Genomic DNA, 23,780 nt, shown 5'->3' on the forward strand with positions numbered 1-23,780 from the left:
CTTAGGTTCTTATTATGTTTTACTTTCAGTTGAAGAGGATATTGGGGAAGGGAGTCTAATGATTCATTTTGTTTAGAAAAGCTTTTGGAACAATCTCATATGCCTCTTGAAATCTAAGGTTGATGCTTGGGTTTGTTCTTTTTTCTGACTTACGGGATTTCCATTGGTCTGCAGATTCTCCTTTTCAGCTTAGCACCTCCTCACAAGGCTTTGTCCTCCCAAGATGGGTGGGCAGAATACAGCTTCACTTGGCCACAGGTCACTTAAAGTTCCTATCTGTACCTCTGAGAAGTAGAACCTAGGTTACAAGGTCATAAACTGACCTGTTTCTTAGAATTCTCCCAGAAGATTCTCATTTAGTAAGCCATAAGGTAGTGCTCTTTTCTACTTTACCACAAGGCTAATTCAGGGAAAAGTTGAAGATTTGTTAATGACCTTGTCCAGAGCTGAGCAACAGGTTGGTGGTCTAGCTCCCCAACCTCCTTCATGCCTCACCTTCCTCTCGCTTGGATCCCTGTCTTTTGCTCACAAGGCCAAAATAAAAATGATGCAAAAGTAAAGGGAGGTTGACATGGACCCCTCAAATCACACCACTTATTAATATCCAGCTGGCTGTGGGTGCAGTACACACAACTTCCAGATCCTGGGAATACAACTCTAACTACTGTGTTCTTTTTTTTTTAATTTAAGTAAAGTTGGTTTACAATGTTGTGTTAGTTTCAGGTATACAGCAAAGTGATTCAGATTATATATATATCACATATATATAATCACACAGATATATTATTCTTTTTCAGATTCTTTTCCATTATAGGTTATCATAAGGTATTGAATATAGTTCCCTGTGCTGTACAGTAGGACCCTGTTGTCTATTTTATATATAGTTGTGTATCTGTTAATCCCAAGCTCCTATTTTATCCCTCCCCGCCCCTTTCCTCTTTGGTAACCATAAAAGTCTGTTTTCCATGTCTGTGTAACTACCCTGTTCTTAACTTGCTCTGTTCCTTAGGTGTAACCATGTATGCTGTTGGGGTAGGGAAAGCCATTGAGGAAGAACTACAAGAGATTGCCTCTGAGCCCACAGAAGAGCATCTCTTCTATGCCGAAGACTTCAGCACGATGGGCGAGATAAGTGATAAACTACGGAAAGGCATATGTGAAGGTAGTATAGCTTACGTCTAGGAGAGACCTTAGCAAACAGAGCAACATGTGAATGAGAAATTCTCAACCCACTCCTTCAAAGTGCTCAAAAAAGTGCCTCCCTTGTAGGCAGGGCCAGTGATGCCCAGAAACACTAAGCACAAAGTGGAATAGGGGAGAGAGAAGACAAAATAATAGCTAACGTTGCTTGAGCACTTGCTCTGTACTGAGCAGTGTGATGAGTGTTCTGACACATGGCAAAATGCTTAATCCTCACAAAAACCCTATGGAGATGAACACGTAACTAGAAAAAACCATTATATGAATCAGGAAAGCTGATGCACATTTTGGGATATACCTGTAACTAGAGTGGAAAGGGATGGTAGTCCTTCCAAGCTCACTGATGAAAATATAAAGAATGCCCTCTTGCATGGACTACTTCTGTTTACAGAACATTAAACTGCCCTTTAGAATTTAGAATTTCTTATGTATAGGAGCCCCTCGTGCTTTTCTCCAGCTCACTATTGTGTGGGTGTCCTTGCATATAGCAGTTCTGCCCATTTTTCCTTTTACTTCTGTCCCAGCTTCAGTCGCCAGTAAAATCCCAGTCAAAGTGATGTGTCTTATTCCTCCACAGGAAAGAGCACTGGGATGAAAGAGGCCAGGAAGGGAAGGCCTTTCAGATTTCTAATGCAACTTGATAGTTTTGCCTCTAAGCTCTTTCATTTAAGCTGAAACACCTCAAATGGAGCTGCTGCCACTGCAACTTAACCCTTGGACAAACTTAATTTTTTTTCCCACCCTACCTTCTAGACATAACATTTTTTGGGGATATTCTTAAGATGCATTTAAGGGATCCAGGCTTCTCTTACTAGAGAGAACTGCCCTAGAAAGGTCTTAGATTATCGGGGGAACCAAGTGCTTTTGTGAATCGGTGGTGGTACCAAATCAAACCAGAACATCCTGGGTGGTGGCAGGTAGGTAAGGAGTTGGTCTGGGACCAGTTTCCTAAAGAACACATGCGCCCATGTGGACAACTGTCACTCTTTTGGTCATCTTTTACCTCTCAGCTCTGGAAGACTCTGGTGGAAGACGGGATTCCCCAGCAGGGGAACTGCCAAAGAGGGCGCGCCAGCCAACAGGTACATTTTTTAAAAGCCGTATTTTTAGAATCTTTGGTTGATACTTACACCATGGTTTCCCCACAGACAAAAGTTGTTCCATCACACAGGAAACATTTACACTTTTTTAGCCATAGTTGGTAATAGCCTCTCTGCTGACAGTCTTTCTGCCATAGTATGTCCCAAAATAAAGCTATGTACCCCATTCTAGGAATACCAAGTACCTTGCTCTGACAGCTGATGGCTGTATTATAACCACAGCCATGTTAAACAGGTTTGACTTCAGTTTTCTTTCTCTTTACAGAATCTGAGCCAGTCACCATAAATATCCGAGACATACTTTCCTGTTCTAATTTTGCAGTGCAACACAGATATCTGTTTGAAGAAAACAATCTTGCACGGTCTACACAAAAACTTTTCCATTCGACAAAATCCTCAGGTAATTCCAAGTAAAATATTACTATAGGGTAATTTGCTATCAGCCTCTCAATTTGCCAACAAACTCAGCTTAAGGGAGGACAGGAAAGGAGGAAGTAGGAGTGGGGGAAAGAGAAGAACTTAAGGAAAATGAGAACTAAAAGAATAAACTAAGAGTTTATTAAGAGAACTAAAAGAATAAACTAAGAGTAGTCCTCCCGCAGTCCACAGTAAAGGCCCCTTCTAGCACTGGAAGCACATACAGCCCTTTCCTGGTATTTACTGGATGTGGCTGCATGGAAAAAGCTGAACATTTCTTTCATTATGGTTTCCTTCATATGCTGATTCAGTCCTACTGTTATGCGTCTGGGAAGTTTGGTGGGTTATGGAGTTGAACACTTTCCATCTGCTTTCTTAGGAAGTCCTTTGGCAGAAAAACACAATCAATGCAAATGTGAAAACCTTATAATGTTCCAGAACCTTGCAAATGAAGAAGTAAGAAAATTAACGCAGCGCTATATCCTTTTCTAATGTTATGCTTCTGTATGGAATGCAAAGAATATTACCACAACTTCAAAAAATTCTATATATGGGTATATATCAAATGAAGTCATTTCCACAAAGTCAAGAACAGTGAACTCCAAGAAAGTCTTTTTCTTAAGCAGACTGATAGGTGCTTGAGAGCCAAGGGCAAGCCAAGCTTCTGGCACAGGTCAAGCACTTAGCTGCTATCTGCGGTTGGTTCTAGGAGGTTTAGCAGTAAGGCCAGTCTGCCAGTCAGTATGCAAGGTAAAGAAAAAAGACTTATTTAACTCCTTCTCTGCTGGGAGGAAATGAAAGCTATATACGAGATCTGAAGTGCATTAAAGATACAGTGCGTATAGGCAAAGACTTATGTAGAATGAAGAGGTTTCAAAGTCTTTTACCTAAACTCCAAACCCTTCCTTTGGCCCCAAGCCACACTGCGGCCACATCTGGTCAGTGTGTAGGTTTAGAGGACTGGGGTGGGGGTTTTTTTGTTTGGCAGCAGAGATCTTTTTTATCAGCACTCTAAGATGAAACATTCTACCAAGGGAACAGCAGGATCCAATGATTCATTAAAACATTACAAATAAAAGGGATGCTTTGGGATAATGGAGAAATGAGGACTCAGTGCTTTTATACACTGAACACACCCTGCCAACTGCTCTGAACTTAAAATTATAGTAAGCTGCCTGATATCTAGCTCAACATGCATCAACTAGTCTAAAGGGAAATGGTTTAATTCTGAATTATTTCTGTGCAAATGGGTTTATAAAATAAAGAACAGCATACAGCCATTCCCTCTCTGAAAACTGGAAATATGCTCCATAAAGTAAAGTAAAATAATCTGATAGTGTTTAATACAGGTGATGAATCCAGGCTCTCATTCTGCCATTGAGGGAGCAGGTGGAGGGTATTAAGAAGCTTCAGGAAGGAAGACAAATGTTTATTGTAATGCTCCTCTGCTCTGCCTTTTCCCAGCCCACCTCTGAGAGTTTACCTCACAAGAGAATAAGGCAGTTATATAGAAAAGAGAATAGGTTGGGACTTCCCTGGCAGTCCAGTGGTTAAGACTTTGCCTTCCAATGCAGGGGTGCGGGTTCAATCCCTGATCAGGGAGCTAGGATCCCACATGCCTCGCTGCCAAAAACCCAAAACATAAAACAGAAGCAATATTGTAACAAATTCAATAAAGATTTAAAAAATGGTCCACATCCAAAAAAAGAAAAAAAATCTAAAAAATTATAAAAAAAATAAAAGAGCATAGGTCAGAAGTCTTCAAGGCTGCTACACTTTGGTCCTATCATCATTGGTGAAAACTCCCCATCTTTCTTCATCTCTTCTGATGTCATATCTTACTTTCCAAGGCCTAATCCTTTTGTTTTCTTCTCTTCACCTCATTCCCAACATTATCAGTTTGGCTTCAAGAGGTGTGCTATGGCAAATTAATTTATAAGCAACAGGGGTGTGAGTAGAATTAAAATTTTTAATAAGAAAAATCTGAAATATCTGGCTTTAAAGTTAAAAAAAGAAAAGAGTATTTAACCCCATACAGATTTATAGTCTTGATAGCACGTGCTAATGAGTTACTATAAACTTATAAGTCAGAATTTTTAAATACTTAACAGAAATGGGGAAAAAAAAAAACCAAAAGCCTTAGATTTTTCAGGACACAAATTCTTATGTAGATAAATCAGGTTGATTTGAATGTAAATAAATATAGGCCATTCAGATTCCTCTTCCTTAATTTGAGATTTACTAGAAGAAATGACACAGAGAATGGAAGCCCTGGAAAATCGCCTGAGATACAGATGAAGATTCAAAATGCTACATGTATTTGTACGTCATTGTATCAAGGATTACAGTGAAACAGTTCAGAGCCCCAAAAGCTCAAGCTATCATTAATTCTGTAAGGTTGTAAACTAAAACATAACTAGTACTGAGAAAGCTGGTTTGCTATAGAGCAAAGGCAAAAAGTACACATTAACTTGTATAAATTCATTGAGAAAAAAAATCTTTCAGAATCCTAAAATGAGTTTATCAAGTGAGAACAAATAAGCTATGCAAGATATTCTGTAATATACTGTGGACACATTTGCTTTTGCCTTGTTCTGCCTTAGTGTTGCAATCTTATTTGACTCCAAAATAAAGTTTGCACAGTCTTACTTCCATAGAACACTGGCCATGGGAAAACTATTTTTTTTTTTTGTATTGGACTTTACCTTGATATATGTATATGGATGTATACATAAAGTCATAGAACATATGTATCGTGTAACAAGTTACATTTTTTAATACAATATTAAAATTCACTTCAGAGAATGGTACTGTGTAAAATTCTAAGTTTAACTTTAAATGCAAGGTATGTATACATGAGAAATGGCTGAAACACATATGAAAAAAATGTTGAGTCTCACTGAGAATCAGGAAAACGCAGGTTAAAACAATCAGCTTGGCAAAAGTTAGCATGTCTGACTATAGCATTGGTAAAGATGTGAAAATACGGGGGCTCTTGTACACTGCTGGTGAGAACACAAATGGGCAGCCTCTGGAGTATAATCTATCAACACCTAGTAAAACTGAAAATGCAGCCCTACTCTGTACTCTAGCTACTGCAGTTACAGGTATCTAACTAGATGATTTTAGCCTCCTCGGTAGTGTATGCAGCCTGTTGCCTATACGGGTTGCCCTAACGGACGTTGGAGACAGCCCTTTCCAGTGTAAATTAATGACTGGCATGCTGTCGCCAATCTAGGCTCCAGACAGGTATGCACGGTACCTTTGGAAAGCGCCAGGGCACAGTGGCCAGGGTCCACATTGGCCAAATCATAATGTCCATCAGCACCAAGCTGCAGAACAAGGAACATGTGATTGAGACACTCCGCAAGGCCAAGTTCAAGTTCCCTGGCCGCCAGAAGATCTATATCTCCAAGAAGTGGGGATTTACTAAGTTTAATGCAGATGAATTTGAAAACATGGTGGCAGAAAATTGGCTCATCCCGGGGCCTGTGGGGTCAAATACATCCCTAATCGTGGCTCTCTGGACAAATGGCAGGCCCTGCACGCATGAGAGCCTTGGCGCTGTCCCCTCCTTACTCATGCCCACCAATAAATCCTACTTTCTTGTCCAAAAAGAAAAAGAATGTTACTCGAGTTGATAAAAGTTAACAAATTACAAATAACCTGAATCATCTTCAGAGAGGGAACTGATAAATTGTGGCATACCTCAGAAATACTATGCAATATTTAAAAGAAATGTATTGGGCTTCCCTGGTGGCACAGCGGTTAAGAATCTGCCTGCCAATGCAGGGGACACAGGTTCGAGCCCTGGTCCGGGAAGATCCCACATGCTGTGGAGCAACTAAGCCCGTGCGCCACAACTACTGAACCTGCACTCTAGAGCCCGTGAGCCACACCACTGAAGCCCGCATGCCTAGAGCCCGTGCTCTGCAATAAGAGAAGCCACGACGAGAAGGCTGCGCACAGCAACGAAGAGTAGCCCCCGCTCGCCTCGACTAGAGAAAGCCCGCACGCAGCAACAAAGACCCAACGCAGCCAAAAACAAACGAAAAAATAAAAAATTAGAAGAAACGTATTGTCTACATGTATACATGGTAAAACTCAAAAACAAAGATGAATTTAAAAAGTCAATGGCAAACTGTGTTTAGCATACCATTTCGGTAAATGAAAAAAAAAACAAACTACACTGCTAGTTGTTCAAAGATACATAAATATGTACATTTAAGTACAAAATATGTTCCAGAAGGATACACACAAGAGTGGTGTTGTCCCTGGGAAAACAAGGAAGTGGGGATTGGGATAGAGTCGAAGGAGACTTCAAATCTATCAGTTCAAGGCACTTATAGGATCAAGAAAATACAAGTGGCAGCTTCTTTAAGAAATGAAGACCCCCACCCCCAATGACATCCATCCTATGGAACCTACTGTATTTTTGAGGCCAAATGATGCTTTTACAAACAAAACACCTTGAATAGGCTTATGTTTAAATACTTCAAGACAAGTGTTCCCATCAAAATTTCCTCCCAAAGGGCAGTGTGCTAAACTAGGAAGAACATCTCCTGGGCTACAATCCTATCTGGAAATCATCTAATTCTTTCCAAGCATAAGAGTTGTGATTCGAAGTATTAAACCTTCAGTTTATATTCATATTTGAGTCCTCCCAATGATCCTGAAAACAGGTTTTCATTAGAAGTGCTGATTTGGGTTGGCATTACCTTTTGAGATGTAGTCAGAGTTTCGGCATTTTCCAGCTGGCGCCAATCTGTCTTCTGTTGAGTCCTGGCTCCCTCTAGTGGCTCTAGACTGTGTGCACACAAACACACAGCCACCACTCCCACACACTTTAGCTATTAAATACATGTTTCAACTTTCTCCAACTTGGGAAGGAAAATGCCTTCGTGGGAGACAAAACCTCCAACCAGTCCATCAAATTTACATATTAATCTAAAATATTTAACTTGAATATTGTCTAAAATTTGAAATAGTTCTCCATTTTCCTTGTTTTGCTCTGTGTACATCTCAGGTATAAAAGTTTTGCTTTCCAGTTTCATTATTTGTGTGACCTTTCCAAGCCTTGATTTCCTCATCTGTCAAACAGTACTATCTCAGGGCTCTAAAAGACGGCAGAGTATAAGGACATGGAACTCACCTCCACAAATACACCAAAAATACATCTACGTATGTATTCTCACAGAATACCTACTGAGCACTAGCAGAAGACCTTAAACACCTGAAAGGACAAGAAAGATCTCCCCGTGAACCTGTGTAGGATGAGGCGGGGGTGGGGGAAGCGGGATGGGACCTGCGCCCCTGGGAAGGAGCTGTGAAGAGGAATCAGCGGCTCAGATGGGAGCACAACCACGTGCCACCTCTCCGTGCTCCCCAGCGTGAGACGCCCGCGCCCGTGGGTACACGTGGGGGCTGGGTGCTGAAACTTGGGTTTAGAGAACAGACCTGGGGAGAGGATTGGGGTTGGCCGTGTGGAGACAGCCCAAAGGGGCTGGAGCGCGGTACGGCCGCAAGCAGAGGTGTACACAGAAGCCCAGGCCCACCATAGAAGCAAAGCGCCACTGTTAAGCAGCGCACGAAGGAGGGGGCAGGGCCCAGTGTGGCAGCCTCTTTCCTCTGTGTACCAGCCACTGCCCCAGCGGCCTCCGGGATCAGGTGCTGGAGGCTGTGCAACTTAGGAAGCAGGGCTAAACCTCTCCTCAGGGCTGTGTGAGACGCGGGTTTACACCTCCACCTCCAGCTTTGTAAACTCAGCACTACGGGACGTGGACTGATAAACGGGTGTCCCCATGGCTGGGACAGGTCTGGGCTGCCTCCATAGCTTCCACAGAGGGTCCAGGTGCGAGACTACTGCAGTCCTGGGACCTGACTTCAGTGGATCTGCGCTGGTGGCCTTGTGAAAACACCACCTCAGGGGTACCCGAGCCAGTTGCCAGCACTCCTACGGTTGAGGCAGGACAGATGGCAGTGCCAACAGTGTACTCTGTGAGCCCGCACAAAAGGATGACAGGTTAACAACAGAGCGCACTCCCAGGCAGACAGCTCTGGCGGAGGAATACTCAGTGGCTCTCCTCCCAGTGGGAGCACTTCAATCCCACCTACCTCGCACCGCAGCTCAGAAGCGCAACTCAGAAACGGATCTGGGGGCTTCTACTCCAACAACTAGGGAGCAGATACTGTGCCTGACAGGGTTATAACAACCAAAGAGCAAAAAGAAGGCCCCACTTAACATCCGGTGCAGGCGCTGGTCACACCACCAGTCACACCCCCTTATCAAGGAGATAAGGACACACTGAGGAAAGAGGTGGCAGGCATCCATACTAAACACAGCCCTCGCACCAAAAATATTAAACCCACGCAGGCTACACAGGGATGCTCCTACATAGCCCTCCAAGATCACAATAGATAACTGTTTCTCCTAAACTCAGAGTAAGAGAAATACAAGTAAAATGAAGCAGAGGAATGACCCCCAGTTAAAATATCAAGAGAACTCCCCTTTGAAAGAACAAACAGATCTCTTCAGTCTGATAGACACCAAGTTCAAAAAAATAGATAATGAAAATACTGAAGGAATTAAGAAAGGCTATCAATAGAGATACAGATTACTGTAAAAAGGAACTAGAAACTCTAAAGAGGAGCCAAGAAAAATTAGAAAACTCATCTGCAGAGATGAGAGCTAAAGGCAGTGAGCAGCAGATTGAATAGTGCAGAAGAACCAAGATAGAATAGAAATCACCCAATCAGAACAGCAGTCAGAAAGCCAAATGAAAAAAAAAAAGAAAGCAATATAAGAGACCTATGGGATAATATAAAGCGTGCCAATCTACGCATAATAGGAATTCCAAAAGGAGAAGAAAGAGAAAAGGGGATCGAAAATGTATTTGAAGAACTTACGGCTAAAAACCTCCCAAACCTAGAAAGGAAACGGATATCCAGGTACAGAGGGTCCCAAACAAGATGAACCCAAACAGACCTACAGCAAGACATATTATAATTCAACTGGCAAAAGTTAAAGATAAAAAGAGGATTCTAAAGGCAGCAAGAGAAAAACAAAGAGTTAATCACAAGGGAACCCTCTTGCTGATTTCTCTAGAGAAACCTTACAGACCTGAAGGGAGTGGCAAGATATATTCAGTTAAGTCCTGAAAGGGGAAAAATATGCAACCTAGGATACTCTACTCAGCAAGATTATCATTTAGAATAGGAGAGAGAAAGAATTTCTCTGACAGGCAAAAACTAAAAGAATACAGCAATACTAAACCTATCCCAGGGACTTCCCTGGTGGTCCAGTGGCTAAGACTACTCGCTCCCAATGCAGGGGGCCGCGCTGGATCCTTTGGTCAGGGAACTAGATCCCACATGCCGCAATGAAGAGTTTGCATGCTGCAACCAAGACCTGGTGCAGCTGAATAAATATTTTTTTAAATGCTCAAAAAAAAAAAAAATACTATCCTAAAAGAAATACTGTAAGGTCTTCTCTAAATAGAAAAGAAGCAAGAAGCTATAGGAAAGAGAAAATAAGCCAGTATACAGATTAAAAGAAAAAAAAATTTTTGTCAAAGCAGTAATAACCACAATGAACAGCAAAAGGATAAACATGAAGATGTAAAAGAAGACCTCAAAATCATGAAATGTGGAGGAGAGTAAGAAAATGTAGGGTTTTTTTTAGAAAGTGTCTGAGCATATATGAATATTGTCTAAAGCACGTAAAGGAAGGGGTTAACATACTTGAAAAACAGGGTAACCACAAATCAAAAACATATAAGAGATTCACAAAAACCAAAAAGAGAACAGGGCTTCCCTGGTGGTGCAGTGGTCAAGAATCCGCCTGCCAACGCAGAGGACACAGGTTCAAGCCCTGGTCTGGGAAGATCCCACATGCCGCGGAGCAACTAAGCCCGTGCGCCACAACTACTGAGCCTGTGCTCTAGAGCCCGCAAGTCACAACTATTGAGCCCACGTGCCACAACTACTGAAGCCCACGCTCCTAGAGCCCGTGCTCCGCAACAGAAGCCACCACAATGAGAAGCCCATGCCCCGCAACAAAGAGTAGTCCCCGCTTGCTGCCACTAGAGAAAGCTAGTGCGCAGCAACGAAGACCCAACGCAGCTGAAAATAATTTTTTTTAAAAAGAGAACAAAAGCACAATATAAAATGAACTCATCAAACCACAAAAGGAAAAACAAAAAAGAAATAGAGAATCAACTGGGAAACAGGGCTTAAAATGGCCATAAATACATACCTATCGATAATTACCTTAAATGTCAATGGACTAAATGCTCCAATCAAAAGACACAGAGTGGCAGACTGGATAAAAAAAAAAGAGGCTACAATATGCTGCCTACAAGAGACCCAATTTAGGACACAGACTGAAAAGTGAGGGGATGCAAAAATATATTTCACTCAAATGGAAATGACTAGAAAGAGGGGGGTCACAATGCTCATATTAGACAAAATAGACTTTGAAACAAAGACCATAAAGACACCATATAATGATAAAAGAATCAACACAAGAAGAGGTTATTACACTTGTCAACATATATGCACCCAACATAGGAGCACCCAAATACATAAAACAAATACTAACAGACATAAAGGGAGAAACTGAAAGGAATACAATAATAGTAGGAGACTTTTAGCACCCAATCACATCAATGGACAGATCTTCTAAACAGAAAATCAATAAGTCAACAGAGATGCTAAATGATACAATAGAACATTTAGACTTAATTGATACTTTCAGGACATTATATCCAAGAAAACCAGAATACACATTATTTTCAAGACACTTGGAACATTCTCTAGGATTGACCACATATTAGGGCACAAAATGAGCCTCAACAAATTTAAGATTATAGAAATTGAGTATCTTTTCTGACCACAAGGGCATGAAACTGGAAATCAACCACAGAAATAGAAATGAGAAAAAAATTATTACATGGAGACTAAACACGCTACTAAAAAACCTATGGGTCAACGATGAAATCAAATAGGAAATTAAAAATTTGAGACAGGACGTCCCTGGTGGCGCAGTGGTTAAGAGTCCGCCTGCCAATGCAGGGGACACAGGTTCGAGCCCTGATCCGGGAAGATCCCACATGCCGCAGAGCAACTAAGCCTGTGCGCCACAACTACTGAGCCTGCACTCTAGAACCCGCGAGGCACAACTGCTGAGCCCGCGCACCTAGAGCCCGTGCTCTGCAACGGGAGGGGCCGCCGCAGTGGAGCCCCCGCCCGCCGCAACTAGAGAGAGAGCCCGCACAGCAACAAAGACCCAACACAGACATAAATAAATTAATAAATAAAAAAAATTTGAGACAAATGACAATGAAAGCACAACCATACAAAATGTATGGAATGCAGCAAAAGCAGTTCTTAGAGGGAAGTTCACAGTGATATAGGCCTTCCTTAAAAAACAAGAAAAATCTCAAACAACCTAACCTACCACCTAAAAGAATTAGAAAAAGACCAAACAAAACCTAAAGATGACAGAAGGAAGGAAATAATAAAGATCATAGAGGTGATAAATAAAGGATGTTTTTAAAATAGAAAAAAAAATAAAAACAAGAGCTAGTTTTTTAAAAGGGTAAACAAAAACTGACAAACCTCTGGCCAAGCTCACCAAGAAGAAAAGGACCCAAATAAACATAATAAGCAACGAAAAAAGAGAAATAGCAACCGATACGGCTGAAATACAAAACACTCTGAGAGAATACTATGAAGAATTATATGCCAACAAATATGACAACCTGGAAGAAACAAACAAGTTTCTGGAAACATACAGCCCACCATAACTGAATCGAGAATAAATAAATTGGGAATTCCCTAGTGGCGCAGTGGTTAAGAATCTGCCTGCTAATGTGGAGGACACGGGTTCGAAGCCCTGGTCCAGGAAGATCCCACATGCCGCAGAGCAACTAAGCCCGTGCCACAACTAATGAGCCTGCACTCTGGAGCCCATGAGCCACAGCTACTGAAGCCCACGCACCTAGAGCCTGTGCTCTACAACGAGAAGACACTGCAATGAGAAGCCCACGCACCACAACGAAGAGTAGCCATCGCTCACTGCAACTACAGAAAGCCTGCACACAGCAATGAAATTTAAAAAAAAAAGAAATTTGGGGCTTCCCTGGTGGCACAGTGGTTGAGAGTCTGCCTGCCAATGCAGGGGACACGGGTTCGTGCCCCGGGCCGGGAGGACCCCACATGCCGCGGAGCGCTGGGCCCGTGGGCCATGGCCGCTGGGCCTGCACGTCCAGAGCCTGTGCTCCGCGACGGGAGAGGCCACAACAGTGAGAGGTCCGTGTACCGCAAAAAAAAAATAAAATAAATAAAAATTAAAAAAAGAAATTGAACAGACTGATCACTAGACATGAAATAGAACCTGTTAAAAAAAAAAAGAATTGCCTACAGACAAAAGTCCAGGACCAGATAGCTTCACAGGTGAATTCCGCCAAACACACGAGGAACTTATACCAATCCTTCTTGAACTCTTCTTCCAAAAGACTGAACAGGAGGGAACACTCCCAAAGACATTCTATGAACCCACCATAACCCTGACACCAAAATCAGACAAAGACACTACCAAAAAAGAAAATTACAGGCCAGTATCTTTGATGAATATAGATGTAAATATTCTCAACAAAACATTAGCAAACTGAATCCGACACCACATAAACAAGGACCAAGTTGGATTCATCTCAGGGTCACATGGATGGTTCAACATACACAAATCAATGTGATACACCACATCAATGAAAGAAGACAAAAAACACATGATCATCTCAACAGATACAGAAAAACCATTTGATAAAATTCAACATCCATTCATGATAAAAACTCTTACCAAGAGATATAGAGGGAATATGTCACAACATAATGAGCTATTTATGACAAACTCATAGCCAATATAATATATTCAATGATGACAAGGTAAAGCCTTCCTGCTAAAATGTAGAACATGACAAGGATGCCCATTCTCACCACTTCTGTCCAACACAGTATAGGAAGTCCTAGCCACAGCAATCAAACAAAGTAAGTAAAGGTATTCAAATTGGAAGGGAATAGGTAAAATTGCCACTATATGCAGATGACATGATACCATATATAGAAAACCCTAAAAACTCTACACAAAACTACTAGAACTGATAAACGAATTCAGCAAAGTAGCAGGATACAGCAAACATACAGAAATTGGTTGCATTTCTTTACACTAACAATGAAAAATCAGAAAGGGAAAGTAAAAAACCAGTTCCTCCTAAAATCACATCCAAAAAAATAAAATACTCAGGAATAAACCTAACCGAGGAGGTGGAAAGACTTACATGCCGAGAACTATAAAACATTAATAAAAGAAACTGAAGATGATTCAAAGAAATGGAAAGATATCCCATGTTCTTGGATTGGAAGAATTAATGTTGTTAAAATGGCCATACTACCCAAAGCAATCTACAGATTTAATGTGATCCCTATCAAATTAGCCATGACATTTTTCACAGAACTAGAACAAGTAATCCTAAAATCTATATGGAACCACAAAAGACCCAGAATTGCCAAAGCAATCCTAAGGAAAAAGAACAAAGCAGGAGGCATAACCCTCCCAGACTTCAGACAATACTACAAAGCTACGGTAATCAAAACAGCATGGTATTGGCACAAAACAGACATATGGATCAATGGAACAGCACAGAGAGCCCAGAAATAAACCCACAAACCTATGGTCAATTAATCTTCAACAAAAAAGGCAAGAATATACAATGGGGAAAAGAATTTCTTCAGCAAGTGGTGCTGGGAATGTTGGACAGCCACATGTAAATCAATGAAGTTAGAACACACCCTCACACCATACACTACAATAAACTCAAAATGGCTTAAAGACTTAAATATAAGACACGACACCATAAAACTTCTAGAAGAGAACTTAGGCAAAATATTCTCTGACATAAGCTGTACCAATGGTCAGTTTCCCAAGGCAATAGAAATAAAAGCAAAAATAAATGAGAACTAATCAAACTTATAAGCTTTTGCACAAAGGAAACCATAAACAAAACAAAAAGACAGGGCTTCCCTGGTGGCACAGTGGTTGAGAGTCCACCTGCCGATGCAGGGGACACGGGTTCGTGCCCCGGTCCAGGAGGATCCCACATGCCACAGAGCGGCTGGGCCCGTGAGCCATGGCTGCTAAGCCTGCGCGTCCAGAGCCTGTGCTCCGCAACGGGAGAGGCCACAACAGTGAGAGGCCCGCGTAGCGAAAAAAAAAAAAAAAAAAGACAATCCATGAACTGGGGGAAAATATTTGCAAATGATATGACTGACAAGGGCTTAATTTCCAAAATATACAAACAGCTCATACAACTCAATATCAAAAAAACCCAATCAAAAAATGGGCAGAAAACCAAAATAGACATTTCTCCAAGGAAGACATACAGACGGCCAACAGGTACATGAAGAGATGCTCAACACTGCTGACTGTTATAAACATGCAAATGAAAACTACAGTGAAGTATCTACCACCTCACAACGGTCAGAATGGCCACAATTAAAAGTCTACAAGTAACAATAACAAATGCTGGAGAGAGTGTGGAGAAAAGGGAACCCTCCTACACTGTTGGTGGGAATGTAAATTGGTGTAGCCACTAGGGAGATCAGTATGGATGTTCCCGAAAAAACTAAAAAAGAGTTGCCATATGACCCAACAATCCCACTCCTGGGCATATATTCAAACAAAACTATAATTCAGGACTTCCCTGGTGGCACAGTGGTTAAGAGTCTGCCTGCCAATGCAGGGGACACAGGTTTGAGCCTTCCCACATGCCACAGAGCAACTATGTCTGTGCGCCACAACTACTGAGCCTGTGCTCCAGAGCCCGTGAGCCACAACTACTGAAACCTGTGCACCTAGAGCCTGTGCTCCACAAGAGAAGCCACTGCAATGAGAAGCCCACGCACCACAATGCAGAGTAGGCCCTGCTCGCCACAACTAGAGAAAGCCTGCGTGCAACGACCCATCGCAGCCAAAATAATAATTCAAAGAGATACATGTACTCCTATGTTCATAGAAGCACTATTTACAATAGCCAAGACATGGAAACAACTTAAGTGTCCATCAACAGATGAATGGATAAAGATGCGGTACATATATACAATAGAATACTACTCAGCCGTAAAAAAGAATGAAATGCCATTTGCAGCAACGTGGATGGACCTAGAAATTATCATACTAAGTGAAGTCAGAAAGACAAATACCATATGTTATCATTTAAATGTGGAATCTTATCTGTGACACAAATGAACTTATCTATGAAACAGAAACAGACTCACAGAGAACAGACTTGTGGTTGCCACGGGAGGGTGGGGTCAGGGAGGGATGGAGTGAGAGGTTGAGGTTAGCAGATGCAAACTATTATATATAGGGTGGATAAACAAGGACCTACTGTATAGCACAGGGAACTATATTCAATATCCTGATAAACTGTAATAGAAAAGAATATAAAAAAGATGTATATGTTTAAATGAATCACTCTGCTATACAGTAGAAATTAACACAATATTGTAAATCAACTATAGTTCAATAAAAAAGTACTACCTCATTGGATTGTCATAAGGATTGAATGGGTTAACACGTACAGTACTTACATGTTACGTTAGATACTATATTTTTACTCTTCAGTAGCCAAGAGTACTGCACACAAGGATGATACTTTTAACTGTATGTTAAATGGATTCTTTGCTTATCTTACCTGAGGAGAGTACTTTGGCAGACTCCCACTCCTACATTATCTTTTTTTTTTGGTGGAACGTGGGCCTCTCACTGTTGTAGCCACTACCGTTGCGGAGCACAGGCTCCGGACGTGCAGGCTCAGCGGCCACGGCTCACAGGCCCAGCCGCTCGGCGGCATGTAGGATCTTCCTGGACCGGGGCACGAACCTGTATGCCCTGCATCGGCAGGAGGACTCTCAACCACTGCGCCACCAGGGAAGCCCCTACATTATCTTTTGAAGCAAATAGGTAGGAGGTAGTAAATATAATAAATGGTAAATGTACAAGATGTTCAAGACCTACTATCAATGAGGGAAGAGGGAAAGAAACAAGATGCCACTGAAAGCAGAGAGAGTGCAAGTCTAAGGAGTAGCTGGAAGAGCTGCAAGAAATCAAAGAGAACTGTTTTCTATGAACTAGATGATCATTGTCTAGAAGGCCCAACTAACGGCATTTGCTACCAGCCTAAAGTTTTCTTTCTTCTCTATATACCTTTTGCTCCTGCTTCCATATCATATCGATTGCAATTAACATACTCCACAATATCCAAACTCTTCTTTGGGACCTTCCTATTTCTAGGCCTAAAAACAGGTAGTTCAGCATTAAGTATGGATTAAGTCCAATTGACTGGAATTTCCTGCAATCCTTGCATATTAGAGCTTCCCGGCCAAACACATTACTGTTAAGTCCCCTACATACGAACCTTCAAGTTGTGAACTTTCAAAGATGCGAACCTGCCCTGTATGCCAGCTGTTGTACTGTACTATTGTACTTTCCAAGGTACTGTACTGTAAGATTAAAAATGTTTTTTTTTTATTATTTGTGTGAAAAGTATTATAAACCTATTACAGTACAGTACTATATAGCCGATTGTGTTGGGTACCTAGGCTAACTTTGTTGGACTTACAAATAAATAGGACTTAGGAACACGTTCTCAGAACTCGTTCATATGCAGGAGACTTACTGTACTTTCATTATAATCTGAAAAATATATTTTAAAATGCCACCTTAGACCTTATTTTCTCCAAGTCTGGCAGCACTTTAATGGCACTTCATCACAGTTGCCCTAGGCCAGAATGAATGAGGTATGTTTCCCATCTACTAGTTCTAGACTCCTTTCCTCTGAACTTTAAACTTTCTGCTGAAACGATGACTGCATAAAAGCCACATATCAAGGTAAAATCCAAATGGTCTTACAGCATATTAACACTACCTAGAAGGTCCTAGAAATTATAAATTATTTTTCCAAAAATCATAATTCCAAAATGCCTACAGCCGAAGTCATGCAACAGAACCTTTACAAAGAAATGGTACACTGGTAGTCACAATATTGTATTCTTCGGGTACCATCCAAACCTTAAGAAATTAATTGGAACTAGTCAACCTTGAGGGGGAAAATTATCCAAAAATAACCCAAAGGGACTTCCCTGGTGGCGCAATGGTTAAGAATCTGCCTGCCAATACAGGGGTCACAGGTTTGAGCCCTGGTCTGGGAAGATCCCACATGCCAGAGTAACTAAGCCCGTGCACCACAATTACTGAGCCTGCGTTCTAGAGCCTGTGAGCCACAACTACTAAAGCCCGCGCCTAGAGCCCATGTTCTGCAACGAGAAGCCACCACAATGAGAAGCCCGCACACTGCAATGAAGAGTAGCCCCCACCCACCGCACCGGAGAAAGCCCGTGCACAGCAATGAAGACCCAACGCAGCCAAAAAAAAAAAAAAACAAAACAAAACAAAATAGCATGAAAGGTCAATTTGAAAGAAGAAATTGATCAAGTAAGTAATAATCACACAAACTTCCTTAACCAAAAGACAAACATTTCAATGACCATGGAAATAGACTAACAGCATTAGAAATCAGCAGTAGTCTGACCAAGGAATTCTTATCAGAGATAAAGATTTTATAACTGTGGCTCTTAACCACGAGATGCTGTGAAAACATGGTGACGCTTGGGGGTGTTGTTACAATAACATGGAAGGAAAACCAGGAATGAGAAACATCAAGTAGTATCCACAATCCTCCACAACAAAGAACCGTCCCATCGAAAAATGTCAGTAGTACTCCCTAATCGAGAAAATTTGAGTAAATGAACTGGTAAGAAAACTCTAGTTAATGATGGCCACTCTCCAAATTATACCCACAACCTTAGATTAACTTCAGATATAAACTAAAATCATGCAACATCTAGCTTGAAAGAAACCAATTCCCTCACCTGTGAAAGTAGGAATTTGACCCACCCATGGCTGTTACATAACTATTAAGAGGTAGCCTTCTGACTCCAAGTTCAGTAAATATTTCCTGGATAGTGTACTGAAGGCATCCACATCTCCTATGGATCATTCGTCTACCACCAAAAACTGCCTACCCAAGTTGATTGATTCTGAAGACCAAAAGACATTTCTGACACTTCTGGAACCTTAGAACCCAACACAAATTGTGCAGGGTATACCCTACCAGCAATATTCAGCTCTATAAATCTAAGTCAACATTCTTCCCCCAAGTTAACTCCTTTGAATGTTCCAAAGGATATTATTAAATGTGGGAAAAGGTTTACATAGGACATACTTGGGAGATGTAGTATGCAGTTTCCCCAAAATCTGAACACCAAACCTACCTCACAGTATATCTTTTAGGACTATAATTATATAAAACACACTTTGCAAAACTGTGGAATTAACACTATTGAAGATCTAGGAATATTCTTAAGTTGTCCAAGTACACTTCTTCTACCCTAACCACTGCACATCCTTCGGTAAGACCTTGCTTCATTAAACAGAACTTCTCTCAGCCTGTGAAAATTTTGGGGTGGAAGGAACATACTTCACTTAATCCTCTTTGCTACTCAGATTTGGTGGATTTAAGCTGGACTGTAAATTGCAATTCTGTTTAGATTCTGGGTATGGAACCTTGCTGCCTCTGACATACTCAAATATAAAATAACAATAACCTGAGACTGAAAATGATGAAAATTAATAAGTCTCTTAAAAATCTAGTACAGGAAAGGAACTCAGTGCGCTCCCTTTACAAAAACAGGGAAAGAAACAGCAATGTCTGGGAAGTCTTACCAATATATCTAGCTGCCCCATGCCCTCTAATCCTAGCTTCAGGAAGGTACACTGAAACAAAAAGAAATTTTAAAAAATGACTGAAATGAATACAGTATTTTTAAAACAAGCTCTGGCCAGTTTTATTAGAGAAAAATTGTGCATGATTTACTTTTCACCAGTCTGTTCTGGCATGCTTCTAATGATATCAGAATCACCTAGAAAATAAAACACAATAATTTTACAATTCATTTAATGTCAACAGGTAATCATCAAATTAGCAATTGTTATCTTCAAAAGTTATTACACTAGCTGTGCTACCATTTCTCAAGGTTGATAGGAAACCTAGAGTCACAGACATTTCCCACATAAGATTCATCATGTAAATCAGACTTAGTTTATCACCAGCATTTATAAAACCAGACCTAGGAAAAGAACTAGGTCCGGGGACACATGCATGGTCTTAATATAGCGAATGTTTAGCCTGCCCTGATTATTACAACATCAGAACAGCGAGAATATTCGCAGTATTTTATGAATTAATTAAAAATTCGTAAGTTCAAAACATGACATGTTTTTGTAGGCCCTTCTTTTTCTCAACTTAATTTTATCCATCTGTTCTCAGGCAGCCAGTAAACGTTCCTTTTTTCTACCGTTTCACCTGATTATTCTGTCCCTTTATAATTTCACCTTTTACCAGGGCCCTGAAGTCATCATTTCTTAGGTGCTGCATGAAATGAAACTCATGATCTCAAAGTAAAGAGAATTTCATTTATAAAAAGGTAATTCTGTACTGACCTTCATTATCAATTCTCTGTAAAATAAAATTACAGGATATCCCTTGCTGTATCCAAATCCTCAACATCTGAACTTAGAAACTAAAGACATTTGTATAGCAAGAAATACTTGTATTACATCATAAAGGAAAAGAATTACTTTATGATTTAAAAAGCATACCTGGATCAATGATAGCAAGTGTGCATACTCTGTAGTATTTTCCACACGCTGTGCCCAATTCAATATTATTGCCACTGTAGTGATGGACACCAGTTTTGGCCAACATGGCATAATACTCTATTTCAGATTTCCTTTGGGAACCAAAACAAGGTAGATAAATATCATACCAAGTAACACAGATTAAATGTTACTTCTCTCATCAGTTCTAATGTTGGTAAGGTCTTCAAACAGTAAGCCAGTTATTACTTTTAAAAACATTACCACCATTATTCAATACAAATCATCCTTCCTTGGATCCCTTACAAGGGATGGGACAACCAGTAAATACCTGTGCTTGTGGAAAAGAGTAGAGTACAAAATAAAATTATCATTTACTTAGCATTTACTATCGCCAGACACTTTACATTATAAAATTCCCATGACAACTTCTAAGCCGTTTCTATCACCCTCTGGTGCTCTGAAACCTAGATGGAGAGTGATATTACAGGTATACCTCAGATACTGCATATTCATTCCAGACCACTGCAATAAATCAAATATTGCAATAAAGCTAGTCCCAGGAATTTTTTGGTTTCCCAGTGCATACAGAAGTTGTGTTTACTCTATATTACAGCCTATTAAGTGTGCAACAACATTATGTCTAAAAAAGCCAACGTACATACATTAGTTAAAAAATACTTTATTGCAAAAATAAATAAATTAAAAAGCTGCCTATCACCCGAACCTTCTGGGAGTCGCAGTAGTAACATCAAAGATCAGTGATCACCATAACAATAGAGAAAAAGTCTGAAATATCTCGAGAATTACCAAAATGTGACATAGACATGAAGTGAGCAAATGCTGTTGAAAAACTGGAACTTACAGACTTATTCAATGCAGGGTTGCCACAAACCTTCAATGCGTAAAAAAAACAAAAAAAGCCACCCCACGGTATCTACGATGCACAATAAAGTGAAGTGCAATAAAACCAGGGATGCCATATGCTTGCACTTACCCAGAGTTAGCAGTTTTGTGTCCACTAAGTAGGCAGACGTGAATGGTTTTACGAATTTGAAGGGAGTCCTAATACACTGCTGCCACTACTCACTCAAAGTGTGCAGCCGCAGACAAGTAGTGCCAAAAGGTGCTTGTTAAAAATGCATAATCTCAGGCCCTAATCCAGATACATTAAATCAGAAATTGCATTTAAACCAGATCATTCGTGACTGTGTGCATATTCATGTTTGAAAAGCACTGCTATAGAAGGTAAGCATGAAAGGTTTGGAATAAGACCAAAGGTTTGGGAGGGGATGGGATGGAAAAAGAGATCTCTCCAGGCTTTGCCAATTACCTACAGACACTATACAAAATGCTGTGAGGTTATGTATTACCACAGAAAATCAACAAGGGAAAGGGACTGAAAACACGGCTTATATTCTGCATGGTCCAAGTTTCTTTAACTTATTTAAAATACCCACTAAATTCAGTTTCAAAACAGTGAGGCAAGCAAAAACTGGGTAAACTGGGAACCTGCAGCTCCACAGGCCAGCCTGAACTTCTCTGATCTTAGCTTTTCTACAAGTTCATAAAATGAACCTCTTTTAAGGCATCTTAAAGTTAAAAAAAAAAACGACCCAAAAGGCAGGACACATGGACAAACAAATTATGTTTCTGCGCTGCCCTCAAACTTGGACGTTCTCTGGTTTTTACCCCTTCTGCCACGCATTTCTCCCAAAGAGAACCTCATACGAGGAGAGAATATGATGAGGGAGAGAAAAATCAAGAGCCCAAAATCAACAACCGTTAAATTATTCTCCAGGTGTCCCTCTGTAATACAAAATTTTACATGATACCCAGTTTATGCTACCCAGATTGCAAGTTCACATTCCCGGATATTCGCTCACAACCAATTTGCAGTGGGCGACAAACAGACTCAGGTTCTTTCAATTACCTCAAGGCTGGGCAGTTGTTGGCGAGGATGACCAGTTTCGCTTTGCCGTGTCGGATCATTTTCAGAGTCTGCTTGTACCCCAGCACGTACTTTCCACTTTTCATAACCAGTTGGAGCCTGGAGTTGATCGACTCCAGTGACTTTTTCTACAAAGCAAACATGTAACACGGACTTGAAGGCCTTGTTTGTAACCACTTAAAACTGGATCCAGCTTCCTGGAAGCTGAACCCCTTAATAAAACCTCCGCAGAGGGTCCCAAATCCCTGGGAGAGTCCTTCGGATTTATTTTGGACCCCTACAAAGCCAGCGGACACGCTGTGCGCCCATTGTGCTCGGACCCGCCCGCCCCGGCCGAGACTCATCTCTCCATGTGAACAGGCTTCCGGCCCTGGCCTGCTACACTCACCGTCTTCTTTGCGGCCACCATCTTCCTGCCTTAGGCGCGAGACGCCCCCAGCCTAGAACACAGAGGAAAAGACAGGAAGTTTAGGATGCGAAGCTCCAAACGGCAACTCCCTGGACTCCCCGCGAGGCCTAAACCTCGGTACGGAACAGCCTACTCACCCACTGCAGCCGCCAAGATGGCCGGAGAGCGAGAAAGGAAGGAAATCCCACAATGCCACGCTCTTCACTTCAGGGCTGAGACCCCGTGACCGGAAGCTGAAGCAAATCACAAGCGGAAGGGGCGGGGCAAGAAGAGAAGGGCTGATGTGGGTATCTCTAGGGGCTTGGAATTGGTTAGGCAGCTGGCTGGTGCTGTTCACTTGCCGGCTGCGGGCCGTAAACCTCGCCGTCTGTGTTGTTCCGCTGCTCATAGCTGAGGACTGAGGAACGTAGAACCGGACGCGAGTTGGAGAAACCGACTGAGAGTGAGGCGGGAGGGGCGGTGAGAAGAGGCGGCGGCGGCGGCGGCTGGACCTCGGTCTTAGCGCCGCTGAGTGCATCTCTGCCCCAAGTCGGGGCTCTTGAGGAGACTCGGGGAGGACCGGGGTGTGCCGCAGCTCCCGGGTCTACCCTCTGCCGTCGGTTGCGCCGGGGCTGAAGAAGCTCCGTGCACTCCCCTGCACTCACCCAAGTTGCCTGTACAAGTTGTCAGAGAACGGTGGCGCCCCCCTCTGGCTCCCCTAAACTCACCTCTTTTGTGGCCTGTTAGTGGGAACTTGTAAGCCGAATTTTCACTGGGGGTGATAACAGGTCTAATTAAAAATCTTTTTGTTGTGAACGTTGGACAGATATCAGTAACGAATCATTCAAAATATTAGGCACAGAAAGTCACCACCACACACACACACGCAAAAAAAGGTAAAATCTGACCAATAGGTAAGCTGTCATCGTGTGTCAACTTCTAGGAATCTAT

General features: G+C 41.6%; 2 protein-coding genes, 1 non-coding gene and 1 pseudogene across 8 annotated transcripts in view; 2 read left to right on the forward strand and 2 right to left on the reverse strand.

The window, feature by feature from the left end:
• Positions 1-5,524, forward strand: part of MATN2 (matrilin 2) — a 155,827-nt gene extending 150,303 nt beyond the window's left edge. For 3 of the 6 annotated variants that reach the window (XM_073794609.1, XM_033843212.2, XM_073794611.1), the window contains 5 exons: positions 1,010-1,162; positions 2,211-2,282; positions 2,566-2,700; positions 3,097-3,195; positions 4,960-5,524. In XM_073794609.1, coding sequence (XP_073650710.1) covers positions 1,010-1,162; positions 2,211-2,282; positions 2,566-2,700; positions 3,097-3,195; positions 4,960-5,015 — 515 coding nt within the window. In that variant the 3' untranslated portion in view covers positions 5,016-5,524. The remainder of the gene's footprint in view (positions 1-1,009; positions 1,163-2,210; positions 2,283-2,565; positions 2,701-3,096; positions 3,196-4,959) is intronic. The other 3 variants (XM_073794608.1, XM_033843213.2, XM_073794610.1) reach the window with 2 other exon arrangements.
• Positions 5,525-5,803: 279 nt separating this feature from the next.
• LOC117308788 (small nucleolar RNA SNORA70) lies at positions 5,804-5,911 on the forward strand (annotated as a pseudogene).
• A 13,741-nt stretch (positions 5,912-19,652) lies between these two features.
• On the reverse strand, positions 19,653-23,079 carry RPL30 (ribosomal protein L30). Its single transcript, XM_004324707.4, has 5 exons — positions 22,988-23,079; positions 22,830-22,881; positions 22,424-22,569; positions 20,494-20,624; positions 19,653-19,754 (listed from the first exon to the last, which is right to left on the reverse strand). Exons 2-5 carry the CDS (start codon positions 22,848-22,850, stop codon positions 19,705-19,707), a joined length of 348 nt encoding a protein of 115 aa, XP_004324755.1. The 5' UTR covers positions 22,851-22,881; positions 22,988-23,079; the 3' UTR covers positions 19,653-19,704.
• Positions 19,933-20,064, reverse strand: LOC117308786 (small nucleolar RNA SNORA72). The gene has a single exon (XR_004522964.1). It is a non-coding gene; the product is annotated as a small nucleolar RNA SNORA72 (small nucleolar RNA).
• Positions 23,080-23,780: the final 701 nt, after the last annotated feature.

The sequence above is a fragment of the Tursiops truncatus genome, chromosome 17, assembly GCF_011762595.2.
Source record: "Tursiops truncatus isolate mTurTru1 chromosome 17, mTurTru1.mat.Y, whole genome shotgun sequence".
NCBI classification, from domain to species: Eukaryota; Metazoa; Chordata; class Mammalia; order Artiodactyla; family Delphinidae; genus Tursiops; species Tursiops truncatus.

Excerpts from the sequence above, each read along its gene's own strand:
- RPL30 (XM_004324707.4), bottom strand. The coding sequence starts at position 22,850 with ATGGTGGCCGCAAAGAAGACG. Across the intron at positions 20,625-22,423 it reads AACAACTGCCCAGCCTTGAG|GAAATCTGAAATAGAGTATT; the intron begins GTAATTGAAAGA and ends TGGTTCCCAAAG. Across the intron at positions 19,755-20,493 it reads ACTTGCTATCATTGATCCAG|GTGATTCTGATATCATTAGA; the intron begins GTATGCTTTTTA and ends TTTATTTTCTAG.